This window comes from Helicoverpa armigera, chromosome 7 (assembly GCF_030705265.1).
Source record: "Helicoverpa armigera isolate CAAS_96S chromosome 7, ASM3070526v1, whole genome shotgun sequence".
NCBI lineage: Eukaryota > Metazoa > Arthropoda > Insecta > Lepidoptera > Noctuidae > Helicoverpa > Helicoverpa armigera.
Window position 1 is genome coordinate 8,216,265 of NC_087126.1, and position 15,954 is coordinate 8,232,218.

At 36.9% G+C, this 15,954-nt stretch overlaps 1 protein-coding gene across 1 annotated transcript in view; it reads left to right on the forward strand.

Annotated features, from left to right (window-relative positions):
- The window catches only part of LOC110371995 (uncharacterized), a 190,056-nt gene that overhangs the window by 68,587 nt on the left and 105,515 nt on the right, over nt 1–15,954 (forward strand). Inside the window, exon 7 of the mRNA XM_021328494.3 lies at nt 1,466–1,580. Coding sequence (XP_021184169.3) covers nt 1,466–1,580 — 115 coding nt within the window. The remainder of the gene's footprint in view (nt 1–1,465; nt 1,581–15,954) is intronic.

A 15,954-nucleotide genomic window follows, 5' to 3' on the forward strand; every position in this document is an offset into this window, starting at 1 on the left:
GTCGTGATTTACTGAGTTTCTTACTTGTTGTTAGATTTGTTTCTCGAAACGAAATTCCAATAAATTTTCAATGATGGATATTAATCAGAAAATTACACAGCTGTGTAAACATACATAGTGATAAATGAGCAACCGTTGTGTAGAAAAGCAAAGGTGAATATTTAAAGAGGGTTAGTTAGCGATTATCGAGTATCAATCAGAATTAGTGCATTAGAGAACGGCGGCTTATTCCGCTCTGTCAGCGCAATAACCGCTGTCGAGGTGCGCCGCTGAGTCGGCAATCCTCGGCGAGGTCTTGCCGACTCGGCCGTGAGTCAGCATGAGCCGGCACCAAACGCCATGACTCATGACTCGACGTAATTCGGACTGGGATCGCCCGCCGTCAGCCGAAATAAGTGGATTGCTGCTTCACGCCTGAATGATTCCATTTCAAAGGGCGCCCTGTGATGTCATTACTTCGTGCTTATGTTACATTAATTTCATCTTGGAGAGGTTTCTTCAAAACATGCCTCGTTTGATTGTTTGATATCTTTCTTTATGTTATGAGGTTAGCGTGTTTTGTTTGTGTTCTTTTAATGAGTGTAAGAAATCAGAATGTGGCCTGAATTACCTTTTGATGAGAGTGCCGAAATGTTAGAACACGATTATTTTCTAAATGTAGGTAACGAGAGGTCGTGTCACCGATTTTCACTTGTTTGTTATGAGTTGGGATTTTACTTATTCCTCTTTCATATTACATATTATACCCATATTATAACAAAATGCATATAGTATTAAGAATGACTAGAAACCCACAAATACCATAAGCAAATTAAATGTAACGTGTTAGGTATAATCCCTATAAAGTAAGACATCACACGCCTTCAAGCGGTCTTGACATGCAAGAAGTAGGCGTTTATAAACATATTAACACGCATTTATGTAGATTTGAAATCGTGCATTAACGCTATCGGTTCTTCGATCTAATCACATAACATTAATAGTAATGCGCGTTTGTAACGTTTTCCCGTTTGAATGTCAAACTGTTTTCAATTACCATTAATGTAGCATACCAAGGCCGTTCTTAAAAGTTTCAGAAGTTCATTAAAATATGTATGGGGTGGCCCCCGCTTTCATTCAAACATCAAAGCTCTGAAGGGTTTCGAATTAACATTGTGTGCCGAGCATAAAGTCCTTTGTTTGTTCAACTCCAAAGTTCGTTATTGAAACGTCCATATGTCTGCGTTGCTTTTTTGTATCAAATACCAAAGCAGAATTTTAATGTTTATAAGAAGCAAGATAAAAATACAATATTCATAAGGTAAAATATCCCTAATAAAACGAAAACAAGCGAAAAGGTCACATAAGAAACTGGCTCGGATAATCCCAGAACCGTTTTAATACAATCACGTTTTATTTCTGTCTTTATGTCTATAAAGAACGAGTTTATTTTGGGTCGTATCATATCTTTTTTGTTTTTCTGCAGAGGGTTGAGCGAGAGACCACAAAAAGTCCAGCGACTACCGGTGGCAGGAAGAAATCGTCAGCCGTGAGGAGCAACGGGCAAATCGCACCCACGGACCCGCCGCCACAGCCTACAGGTAAACAAACTTTTTGCTTCACATCGGTAACAAATCTCCTTTGTTCATCACATAAACTTCTAAAGTATTCAAGAAAACAATAAAAGACAAAATTTATGGCACCATTACAAAGTTATCTATTGAAATGCTCAATTTATTATTCTTGTAAAAGCAAGAATTGCTGTCGATGGCCGCGTCATAAAAAGGTGTTTTTGTAGTGAAAGTTATTTGATTGATCACCGGTCACCTGTTATCTCCAACATTATCTTTAAGTCAATAACGGTTTCTATTAATCTAACGATTACCAAATAAGAAATCAACGAAACATTGAATAAAAACCAAAGAGATTGACTGACCATAAAAAACTCCTTGAATCAATTACTAAAATAACTTTAATGTGTTCCAAATTATCCATGGTATGTTCACAAAAGATCAGCATCTGTTTTCATCATGTATTGATTCGTTTTTTACGTAACCGGGGTATCACCCGGTATGTCGCAATTGACGTACCGTGCAATACACGAAAGGGGATAGTTACAAAGGCTCCCCCGGGAGCCAGCCAGGCTCCACGCTTAATAGGATAGAATTCAGAGCATTCAGGTGTGCTGACTACCGCAGCACCCGTGACCATTCCATTTGTAATTCCTATTAGATTGAATGCACTACTCTAAAGCTTTCGTTTAAATTGAAATGTATAAAGAACGCTGCAATTCAAGCGAAATAAACACGTGTTCAGAGTTTTGACTTTCACGTTTGAATGAGTGCATAATTTGAGAGATAGATATTTATCTTATTTTTTGCGTGCACTTAGTCGTTTATTTGATTCGATGATTACAGAGCATTTAGACTTTAACTTCTCCTAGTCTTACAATCTCTTTGCAGAAAGGGCAACACAAATTGCTTTCAAGTTTAATTTTAAACCAGGAGCCGTTTACTTTATCTCGTTTTGTTTGACGCTAAGTAAAGCAGCTTACAGTAAAATACGCATGTCGACCTGAAATATGAGTTCAGGTATCTTTTTGGGTCAGTGTAAATTGTGGGTCGTTACTTGGAAGTCTTAGTATATACTTACGAATGTATAGATAAACATGTCTCAAATTTTACGGCTTTTACTCCATACGTTGGCACAACGCCAGTCGACGACTATAAACGGGTTACTTAAACTTAAATAGAACATTCTCGCACAGCTGGGTAAAGTGCAGTTGCAGCTAACTTGTGATATGTGCGCTGTACATAATCGTACCGAGCTTCCCAATTCAAATGGAAACTGTATTTCTGCAGAACACAACATTGTTTTCTTGGCAAACCATGTATTATTTTTTTATGTTTAGGGTCTTCGATAAATAATTTAAAAAGAAAAACGATTGCTTTTTCTTTAAAATAGCTTTTAAAAATTATGAGACATTTTACGCTCAAGACAAAGGATTTCAGCAAATACATTTGTTAATTTAAATATTTGGAATATTTTTCATATTAATCATGCCAATTTCTCAGTAATATTAAAAAAAACTGTTTAAGATAAAAATAGAAGCGGTGCGCGTAATAAATAATTCTGTATCGGAACGGCAATAAATATAAGACGTACATTTTCCCCATACTTCCTCTTAATGGATGATCTTGCTTCGCCTTTGACTGCATTCAAGATGGATAGCTACCATTTGCAATATAATGATTTACCTTTCAATACTGCCTTCTGAGACCTTGCGACTTTGCTCTCGATTGAATCTCTAAATCTTTCTAGTGTTTTGAAATACTCCATTCTCAACAAAGGAATCTTTTATAATGCGAAATTCTTTGCTGTGTGAAATGTTTGTTTTCAATTATCTTTTGTTTTCTACATCTGTGAGAACTGGCCATCGTTGAATGTTTTGTCTCGAGACTCGTTTAAACACAACGGGTGTTACAATAAGATGTGAAGTTTTATTATGAAACCTCAATGTAGTTAAAATAAAGGTGTTTACTATATTACGCAACTAATGAGAATAGACTCGAATAGTTCATTGTAGTGTAAAGCCAAGCATTAATACAAATCGTTTAATTAAAGGCACTACAGGGCAGTACGCAAACGGTGGAAATTACAGCAACCAAGTCTAATTAATGAGCTGGATGTTAATGAGGGTTCTTATTAAACTTAACATACGCTCATAAATATTGAAGCACATAGCCACGTTCACTTGCAGTGTATCCAGCCATTCCAGCTTTGGTTACGTGTCCCGTTAATCCCAGGTAAAAGCGCATCGCGCAATAATTGGGAGAATTCTAGAGCCACAAGCGGACAGCATTAGCCTAATGAAGTAGACCACGTTAAACGCACGATTTATACTACGGCATAAGTTTCAGGTAAAGTCCGTGGAAAATGGTCACGCTTTAACATAGTTCGCATACGATGTTGTTTGAAAGCAAACAATTTTTTAAACGCTAGTTGCCCAAAGCGTTTCTCTTAACAGGAGTACAACGATAAATTATTATTATTGTTTTCTTTCTAAGTTTAATTACCTATCCTCTTAATCTAAGCGAGCAAGAACCCCGACCCACGCTGAGGAATCTTTTGTTCCTTTTAAACTTTCTAAAACTTTCAGTGTTTTTTTAAATCCATTTAAGCTTTTGTAGCATCTTAATGTTTAACTTCAATTCTGTCTGAAACTGAGAGAGTTGAAAAGAAAATTAAATAGGAACCAGAAATTCCCCTTTGTCTGTCCGGCGGGCGGTATGGGAAGTTATCCTTTGAGTGAAATAATATGTCCGCGATAAAGGGAGATAAAACGTGCTTTCATTTTGTGCCGGGGTGCGAGTGACAGCGGCGTGACGTCACAGCATGGCCGCCAGCCGTGGGGCGGCAGCGGGGATGATACATGTGATACGTACGTGTGTCATATAAATCAGAGTACTGTGTAGCATAATTACTTCACATGCCGCATTGATACAACAACCGCCGCGCCACGTGTAATGTGTAATCGCCGATATGTCACATCAATGTTCGTAGCAAAGTATTAGATTTCTGTTTTTTTTATATATTTCATTTTTATATTGCTTGTGTTAGATTTTTATGCATATTCATGTTTACATTATACCAACTCTCCTGACTGACTTATTTGTCATGTATAAAGCCTGAGAAATTCTGTTGCTCTAAAAGATATTGAATCTACTACGCCGTAGGCAGTTTGACCTGTCTTTAAAAATCACATACATATTTAATGCCTATTTCAATAATAAAAGCGTCATGTTGATTATTCCCTGAATAATTCAAAGTACCCATATTAAATTTCGTCGCCGCTGGGCCAACGTATATTATATTTACATAATAAAGAGTTGGGATCTAATAACGTAGGCAGTAAGCGACTTCGCCGGTTTTCATAATTTTCCACAGCCCTCCACCTCCGTGATTCTGAAACCCACGTTAAAGTATTAGTATTAAATTTGAACGTTTTCTTTTTATTATTTCTTCATTTTCTTCAACATTCTTGTTTGTTTAATTTTAGTTTAAATACTGGATCATTGTTTATTTCTTAGCGATTCGTTTACATAACTCTGAGAAAGTTATTGTATACTTAATAGTTGTGGAGTTTCGCCTTGGAGCCACTGTATTTATGTGTACGTATTCAACGGCAACTAACTTTATATTGGCTCGAAACTACGGAGTTGAGAACAACCGTGGGCTTGGAACAAATATTGCTCGGATCGTTGGAACTTTGTTCACATTGTTGTTCATCGCTCCAAGTTCGGTCACTTTCGTTCAGCGTTCGCGACCTGCCCCGACGGCCACTGGGACCAACTTTTGAATGCGAAACTAGTTAAGTTTCCAAGGTTGGCAGCAAGAACAACTTATGTCGGTACCGTTCGGAAAACAATACCGTTTTACATAATTGAGAATGTTTTGTCCTGTTTTGTTTATATGGAAAATGCTACTTATACGATTGTTAGTCACGTTTCTAAGCCGCGTGTCGTTCCGAAAATGCCAAGATATTTATCGAATAAATTTTGTATACTGAATAGGTATAACCTAAAAACCTAAAATAGGTATAAATATACTGAATAGGCTGTTGCCATACTGTTTGTATAATGTACACGTTTGTTTATTTAAATATTTGTATCTTTTTAATAAACACATTTCAATGTAGGTTTCTTCCTGATAAAGTATTCTGCATCAATATTTTATTAGTTTTTAACATACCAATGTTAAGAAGATCTACATACTCATATAGTCATGTATGAAATTATAATATAACATGTGCGTCTCGAATATCGCTAATTATTTAGTACACGTGTCATCACAGTACATAGCAATTACTCGAAACCCGAGCATGTTCGATTAATCCCGTTTTGGCAGAATATAATATACCTACTGAATACTAACAAACAATTGGTGTACATAAGTCAAGCTATGGCGGCAACTACTGCAAAGCTATCAAGCGTATACCTCTTCAAATACATACGCGGTGTTGAGTATTCACAAAGCGACGGTGGAAGCGACAGTCCTTTGTGTCAGTTAACGGAATTCGGATATTGGATAAGCTTCCGCGGTACGGGGCCTGTTTGTTTACCTAACAATTTGATTTTAATTGGTTTCGCAGTACAGCCCGTCGGCGTCGTCGTGTCGTCCGCACCTCGTGCTCTTTAAAACCCATGCGCTCAATTATACCATTGTAATCATAGTTTGTGTTTATATTGTTAATTGATGTTTGGGTAGCCTTGTTTATTAATCGAGTTTCAATTTACGACGGAAATGTTCTACTGGTATTTAATATTAACAAATGCCAGCGATAATAAGCGTGCTGTTCATTGAACTGGCAGTAATTACTCGTAACAAGATTACAATCGTACACGCTGTGTAATTCAACTAATTGTACGCCTGTCTCAGATATTTGTCAGCGATAATTCAATGTGCAGATTAATAATGTATATTAGCTAACTAGGGTTAGTTGGATGTAATGTCGTGTCACGTCTGTTAGTCCTCCAACATTACGTAACGATGTTTGACAAGCGTGGCGCGTCACACCAATTTGCACATTTCATCCGATGTGACTACATTAACCTGTTCTTTTGAACATTAACATATTCATGCTAAAATTCTTAGAAAGCGACTGACAACATCTCGTATGTTATCTGTTCAAATAATAATGGCTTCTAACTCGAGATGACATATTAATCACCCTTGCAGATAAACGTCTTCTGTGACCCCAATTTAAAGGTCATATTATTCTAAATTGCAAATGAAGGAGATAGCTCCGTCGGAGCAAATTTTATCTCATTGACAGATTTATACAATCTTGATATTCGGTAACGAAGTAATCTGCATTCCGCTTGTGGAACATCGCAAATTTTGCGTGCGCGCCCGTTGGCTCATGTAGTTAGCATAACTTTACATATTTACCTTTAAATGCACCAGAGGTACGCCGGGACTGCGGTATGTCTACTACATGTTTTAATAAACATAGTCACGGAACTCCATACGATAGCTATCAAAGAAATTATTCGCTTCAAACATTACTAATGAATATCCATTTTCTTTGTAATTTTGCAATCTCGAATAAAGATATGCAAACATTGAAACAAAGAACTTAATTCGTCGTGACCCAAAAACTGGTTTCAACTGTAAATTATTATGTATACGCTTGCAGACGTTATCATACTTAAGTGCAGAATGATGTAGTCAATAATAAAACATCCTTAAGGCAGCCCCTTTACATGTGAATTTTATATGAGTTTTGGAAACCGGGCGTACATTAATACACATTATGCCCCTTTATCATACTTTGCTTCCCCCACTGCCCTTGTAAAGTTAAAATAAAAATAACAATATTAAATTTGCATGTCGACGAAACTGGTTGTGGCACGCGACGAGCCCTCCCCCGGGCACCCGGGGTGGGCGGGTGAATGGGGGTGAACGGGGAAATTGTGACACGTCTGGCACACGTTTTGTGGGGTGGCATTAGAAAATCGTGCAGGAATGCAGTGTCACCCTAATCTTTGCTCCATAATAACGCTCACCTTGCTGTAATGAGGTAGGGTTGAGACAATGGGGTAGCAATTTGTTTTAGCACAGATACTCACAGTGTCCCTAGAACAAACATTGCACATTGATCTTTGGATAGAAATAGTAATTCAGAAATTAATTATACAGTATTAAAATTGATTTATTTACATAGCTAATAAATTCTAGGAATTTATCAAAACACAACATTGAATAATTCAAATAATTATGTAGGACAAATAACAAGCTACCTTTCATAGAAACCCACAGAATCTGATTAGTTATTCAGCCGACTAATGAAGCGCGTGAAAGTGCACGTAAACAAAAGACGTTGGTATTAATTAACACTTAATAATGAGTCACACGGTGTATTCGCGATGTTTTGTTTTGATATAAAGCAGGCAGCACTGCGCCGTGATGAAGTACACAAACGCATGACAGCCGTATCCGGCCCACAATTGCGCGAAGGTCAGTGACACGCGACGCGCCGCGAGCGTGTGCGTGAATCAACATCTACTTAATTAGAAGAAAAGCGTCTGTTAGACACGCGAGGGCAGGATAGTCTTCACTCTATTTGACGCTTATCTATTTGTCTTATTTACAATTCGTTATTGTTTCGTCTAACAACAATCGCCTCAATAGTTTTATTGGTAAATCTTTTTAGCAGCGCTTAATGCCACTTTAATAACCTACCTACATCTACAACCATTAATCATAAAGAAAGGTTCTTTACTTTGTTTGACATCGTGAAAAACTATTTTGAATAAAGTGTTGCGCAAGATGCTAGATTGGTGAAAAAGCATGTACCTTTTTGTGCGGTTCATGTTAATTTACATGAGTTTAGTTGCGTGGTTGGATGATAGATGGCGCTACCAGTTCTGTTGTGGCAGTTTAATAAATAAGGGTTTTTCTATTGACAGAATCAAGAAGGCTTTCTTAGCACTTCTTTTATGATTACGTAACTAAGGTTAAGTACATTCTAATACGCTTTAATAACTTTTTTTATTCAAAGAAAGCCGGCGATAGTGTAAAAAATAATGGTTACTATATTTTCCGAACCCTCAATATACAGCCGAATGCCCTTTTTATGTTGGGTCGACCGTTATTGAAGATTTATGAGGGCTCGCTGGAGCCGGCTTTCCGAGCTCATTTAATTTTTTTATTGCATCGAGGTCGTGTTAAAAACGTGATAGTAACGACCCGCCATTAATGAATAACGTCAATTGACAAACAATCACATTGAATATTGAACGCTGTTCAATATTACATCACGCGATAAGTCTTCAGTCATCGTCTTCACCAATTAGCATGTATTTAAGTTGAACGAGCTAATTATAATTCTTGTATGGCTGCATTATTAGAAATAGTCTTATAATATCCGTGTTTATATGCAGATTAGCGCGATTACAAGAACAATAGACGGTGGAAATCGACACGGTAAAGAGCTCGGCACCTGCGTAAGCATAATAAATGTTTGCGGGCGCGTCACTTAGGCGTTACGTAAAGAACAATGCCCGACTGGGAACGCGGCCGTGAACGCGACGCGAATCCTCTACACGGAATCTATGCCATTTATTTATTCAGAGTGGCGTCTCAACGTTAACAATATCGGCGTGGAATCGCAAATGGCCGGCAGTACCGTTTCCGTCGTCGGCGTGTGGGACAAACAGGGACTTGCGTTTTTTTCTACCATGTGATGAGCGTGCGAAATGTTTTAGCAACGTTTATTTTGTCTGTGTAAGGAGCAAAAGTTCCACTTTTTATCCATGAACAACCGGAGCTTCTTCTAGGGAAGGAAAATTATCCCATTTTCCTCGAAAACTTGGATCCATACACAAAGATTTTTAGTTATTGACGATGTCTTATAGTACCGTATTATGATCAACAGAGGGCGCTGCTATGTTCATTTGGGTAAGCAAAAAGGAAATCTTATGTGGAATTTTATTTTCTTTCTACCCAGAATGTCACACCACCTTCTATGTAGAAAGACATTTAAGAAGTTAATAAATCACTACTTACTTTACTGTTATTGACCGATACAATGTAATGCTTACATAAAATCAGGCATTTAGTTTATTACTTACCAGAAATTAACGCGATATTCATAATGCTAAGTATGCGAGTCATTAAGACAGCCATTTCCGTTGAAAACACAATAATATTGAAGTGTTTTTAAATGGTGAACAGTCCTTTACACACTTCGTGAGTGTACGTTACGTTATGTGTACTTTCACCCCGATACACCGTTACATGAACTACTGAATATCTGCCATCTCCCTCGCACCGCGCGATCACAATCTCGATCACCTCAACCGTTTGTTTTACAAAATAACGGACGAACACATCATTTATTTATTGCTAATCGTTTTTTTATCGCGTCCAAATGATAGCCAGTCTCGATAATCGAAGTCCATCCGTAAATACCACATTATTTCTCATTCAGTACGATATTTATGCGACTACAATACGAAGGTAATCCGGTTTCGGGTCAAGCCACCGAGGGTATTGTGTTACCATCTCCATATTTAAACGTAGACGTTCAGGTGTAGTGTAGTTATTTACTCAGTAGGTGTTTTCGTATCTAAATGCCCTCGGAGGAGAGAGACAAGACTGGTAATAGCCACTGTAATGTATCTGCCTTTATTTTGTCCTCTTTAGAAATTTATTGAACGGACAGAAGCGGCGCGATTTATATGTTTATTCAGGCCGGGTATCTGGCCTCGTTTAAACATGCTTTGAATGGAAACAAAGGTCTCTTAAATGTCTATTCATGATAGGTACCTCCGTGGATATAATTATTCTTATTCATTTCGCAATAGATCGGTAAATAACGAAATATAAACAGCATTCAATTTATTACTGAATGTAAAAGATACAAATGTCAATTGTTCATCGACCCGATAAGCGAGCGAGTATCAAATGAATTCAATGAAATAACAACGTAATTGCCTTCAAAATACGCTTTTACTATTCTATCGATCATTTAACCTCAATCGGTACATTGTGAAAGAGACCCTAATAAGGTCGTAAACGTTGTAAAGAGTCAAGGCGATCCGGCTGATTCCGCGCAAGTTTTAACAAGTGAAATCAGAACCTGATTGTATCTCACTCCAAATGTTTCTTCATTATTCAAATCACACGTCAAGACCACAGAGGTCGTGTATTTTTCACACGTCGGCGCAAATGCATTCCTCACACAATTATCACGCCACGCCGCCGGTGGCTACTCTCGCTCCGTTATGACTTTTATTTGCCCTCCGTAGAACGCATGTCCACTATGAACAGGTTTCGAAACCAGCTCCATAAATACGAGTAGGGCGAGGCATGCAGGCCCTATCTGGATAATCTCTCACATACATTCATCTCCCTCTAATCGCCGTAAACGGGAAGATTCATGGTGTCCTTAAAGGGAATTTTGCTGTCGAATCGTAATCGGTTCCTAGAAGAATTTATCACCAGCCTTTTCGTAGAACCTGTTTCAATGCGGCCGGCTTTACATTAAAGGGTTGTGAGCTTGTATTTTTATTTTAAATGTCTATCGAGTCGAATGGACCGTTAATTGGACTGGAATGCAGTCTTATATAATTAGACAAAAACGAAGAACCATAAAAGGGTAGATTATTCGAGCTTGTAACTGAGAACAAAAGAAATACTCTTGAAATTGGATTTATAGACTTATTCATCGCATAATTGTTCGGCTTTACGACACGACTTCTCACATTTTGCAACCGTTTTTACTCAATTCACGGTCATTATAAACGAGACAAGTTTTTGTTTGTCGACAACTCGAGAAATATAATTTGCTTGTTGCTACGGGCTTAAATAAGCCACGAAGATTACTTCCAAAAACATCGCGAGTTTCAGGAAACTGCATAAACCTGAAATAATAGCAAGAGCCATCAACACTTATTGCACAGATTAAATTTAAACGGAGTTTAAAGTTAGAACATATAGTTCTCCAAGATGGCTGCGGGATGACGTCAGCTGACGGTGCGCGGGCGCATAAATTGATCGTTGTGTTGATTGACGCTCACGGTCCTTTTTGCAGCACTGTATAAATACAGATCTGTGTCGCAGTCAACTATGTGAAGGACATTAATAGGAAAAAACCGATTAGATTGTCTATTACAATAGGCACTAATCATTACCAGTAATAGCATGACGAATCATAATGGCAATAAGTAATTAATTGAAGTATAACTATTAAATTAATTGAATAAATCTATAATGGCATATATTTACATCCAATTGGTTGATAATGTTATTCTTGTCATTTATTCGTATTCAATTAATCATTGCCTGTCAGAGAATATTATCTAAGAAGGAATGGCTGCTGGAATGTCAATGAAAATAACGGTTTATTTTAAAAAAGTAAGAAATTGTATTGGAAGGTAAAAACCTGCCAATTCTAAATGGAAATTTCCGTCGTTGAAGAGGACAATAGCCTACATTGGTACAAGCAGGTTCACATCAAGACCAATTTGTAATTTATTCAAGAAGTTTTATGACCGTTTCATAGCACGCAATGCCTGGCCACAATTTTAGCTGTAAAAACAATAATAACAAACTAAATTATCCTTTTGTTGTATTTTCCTCTTGCGAACGCGATAATTGCCAGCTTAATAAATTATACAAATATTAACTGTGCAGTTTAAATTCAATTAATTGTATTCACAAAACAGGTTGGCCTTTTGCATTTTTCTATTAATAATCATGATTTTATTTTAAAAAAGCGTCAATAAGCTTGCCATTTTTGAATATTATATTGAGTTAAAAAATCCTTATACTCAACTTTTCATAGTACAAAATTAACATCTTACCGTTTTTTTAGAATCATATCTTGTTTGAAAATAAGTATAGGTAGGTAGTTAAGTTTTATTACGATGTTTATCTTAATAACATTAGCACATACCTAACAGGTTTATTTTTATTTTGGAGTAACTTGTTCTTTTGCCTTCCACGACTTAATCACTTGGATTTCCTTATAAAAAATGCCACTCATGATTTTCATTTTGAAGAATTCTTTAACAATCAAACTCATAAGGAGTTTCGAAATAAAAATGTTAAATCTATCGAGTATTTATAAAATTGCACGTTAATCATATTATTTATTTAATAGACAACGTTTCAAATTAACAAAATTACACTCTCATGTGGCACTACCATACCTGTTTTCTTAATAACAGCAATTATAAAACCTTCAAGCAATTATTTATAATACGTCTTACCCGCATTTTTTATCGTCAACGATCTATATAGACACACGTTCTTATGCAATTCATATGACGTTTATAGCGAAGGAAACTGGCATTGCATTGCCACGTACAGAATTAATTATCATAACAAACTCGTCATTCTTGTATTTGTATAGCGCCTTATATTTATTTAAATGAAATGCTAATTATGTACTTATTTATTCGCTATATTTCACCATCTCTTTCCCAAAACCAACTCTATATCAGTCATTAAAAGTCTACACCATTTTAGGATGAATACGTCAGTCTGATACATAATCTACCCATTTATGTACAAGAACCAGTCTCAAATGCTAATTCCGAACCGAGCTCAGACTAGTTTATTTTTAATTTCAAAGTATCCGCATGCATACTTAATCGTGCATCTCATCAAGTCCAATTTGGAATGGAACATTTTTGAGTCACCCAAAAATATTCAAATGGAGGTCGCAACTCGTGGGGATAATGGGGAAAATTAGGTCACATGGAAGAACGTAACACGAAAATCTGTGAGGGTGCACCACGCTGCGCAAAATGGCCGCCGCGACACGCGCAGTAATGGCTGCCGGCCTTGGGTCGTACTCGCAATCAACTTATTATTCAATCTCATGTCGCGAATTGGTCCGAGGTCCGCCGGCCGTTGACCCAATCGTTCCACTCCACTCGCTGTTAACGTTGTGCCCGTAGGCTGATAGATTAAATTACATAACGTAGGTATGCCATTATTTTTCTCTTTGTGTGCATGTTGTTGTGTGAACGTTTTTATTAATATAATAATATAATATCTCTTTATTGAAACCACAATATGACACAATACACATTATTACATTATTACATGACAGTATAAATCGGTTTCTAAAGTTTCTATTATACCTATTAGTGTCTATGCATGTTAAATTTTGAAGCTAATTCCAGTAAAATGTACAAGATATTTCTCTTGATGTAGTTTGTCCTGTCTGCCGCTGATTTATAATAAGGGCTAAGACATGAAAATGTTCAATCTTATCGAGGAAAGGGACCATTGTATTGCTTGGCATTCCAAAGGTCGTCGGTCGGCGCAGTTGACGTAAATCCGACACGGTCCGTTATGTCCTCTCAGAGAACAATAGATTGTTCGCGCTACTCGCCTAATGAGAAATGTTTGTTTTTCAACGTCGTACAATGGCTACTGCTCATTGTTGCTTTTATTATTATATCCTTCAGTATTCCGACGTAAAAATAATAATTGTCTACATTTGTTCATTTCATCTTCCTTATCATTTTATTGTAAGCCTGAACTTTACACGACCTCGACTTATTTAAATGCCAGCTACATAAATAAAATTAACCACTTTATATTTTTTAAACTCAGTTATAAATAAGATGTTAAAAAGAGGACTAGACCGGGTACACGACTACAATAACATGGATTTACTTATAAATAAAGCAATACCTTACAATAGTACAGAACGGGTTATAAATTACATAGTGGAAACGTCGCTGTTTTCGAAGAGTCGACCTTGATTGAAGGCTCATTAGCCGTGCGGAGTCGAGACGAGCGAGACTACGCATCGAACCGGTCTCGGTCGTGAGCCCGCATGATTTATGCCTTTGCCTTTACAAAGAGCGTTTTTTTTAACTAGACCGGTTTGCCCGCCTCTCCCCCGTTCGGTTTTTGTTGCGCTACCTGGATGCCGCGGAAAAAATATAGTGTCAGCGTTTTTTCCATCGTAATAATAATACTAAGCATTCCTTTTGTAGCACATGCGGACGTGGCCAGTGCTAGGAACGTGATGTGCTGGCGTTGTGGCTTCATTATATTAATGGACTCGACCGGATGAATACAAAGACGGGGCCTTTAAACTTTATCGCGTGTAGAATACGTGTTCCCCGGTACACGCGGCTACGAATTGAATTTATGATTCACTTGATAGTGATCGTGAAATGATTAATTTAAGAACGCATTATCGTGAAATATTAACATAACGTTTTGTGCGATAGACGGAGACTTTTCGCGGAACAACAGTTATTTATTGGTTATCAATGTATCAGTAATTAGTACTTAGGTATGATAAAATGGAAATATGAATAACTATTTAATTATCAAAACAACTGTGTAAAGACTTGAACATAATACCTAGAGTAATTTGTATGGTAACAAGTTCAACGGTTTATATTCATGTTTATGTAAAAAGGTACATGCCACCTAAGCTATTATCTCTGGTGTTAATAATAGTAATTGTTTATTATATGAATTATTAATATAGGTTAAACTAAACCTTTATTTCTTGCTAAATATAATGCTTAACAAATTAAATACCTACCTTGTGTTTTCCTCAAAATAAAACCACAGAGCTACAATATACCATTTAATAAATCGCTGTAGATGTTGCATCGACCTCTATTTGACATTGGCGGGCTTGCCTGTCCTCGCTTCTACAGTTTTTGTTGCACTTTTTTTCTCATAATTTATTTATCAGCCGCCATTTTATATACCACCTGCCGCGGTCGTTACCCGCACAGAAAAACTCCCCTCCTGTAACAAAAGATATTCCCAAAGTTATTCTTACTTATAATTACAGTTCACAAAGCATTTCGGCCAGAAAGCATCGCTTTTTGTCGGCCAACAAAAAATCTCCCTTTAATTCTTTGGAAAGAGGCATTCTCCTGCTTAAATATGGAGCTATATGGACCTGTTTTTTTACAAACAAAAAATGTAAACAATTCACTGGAGCGTTGCGGAATCGGGATTTACTGTGAGATCGATGTGTTATCCGGCGTTTCGCTAAAATGTTTCGATACAATGCATGGAAAACGGTGATTGTATGACAGATTTACAACAGTATTGTGAATGTGTAGTTGTAGTCACAATGTCGTGGGACAGTCGCAACGGTTCGTGTGTTCTTTTCACTTAGTAGCAGTCGCGTCGCTAAATACTAATCTGTTGTTTATTTACATGGATGTTGCAACATTATGTGACATGAATGTAACGTAGTATCGTGACACAATTCGTGGGTGATTTTGCAATGACAAGATAGCGATAGCATTTGTTAATAAAACGCCTTCTAGAACAAAAACTGTTAATAAAGCTAATCGACTTGTTAATAAATTGTAGTTATTTCCCTCTGATAAGAATCGCAAATTATTATGTCTACATAGACTTTATTTAAAGTTATCTGTAAGATTAGGTACGTTTATATCACTGAAAATA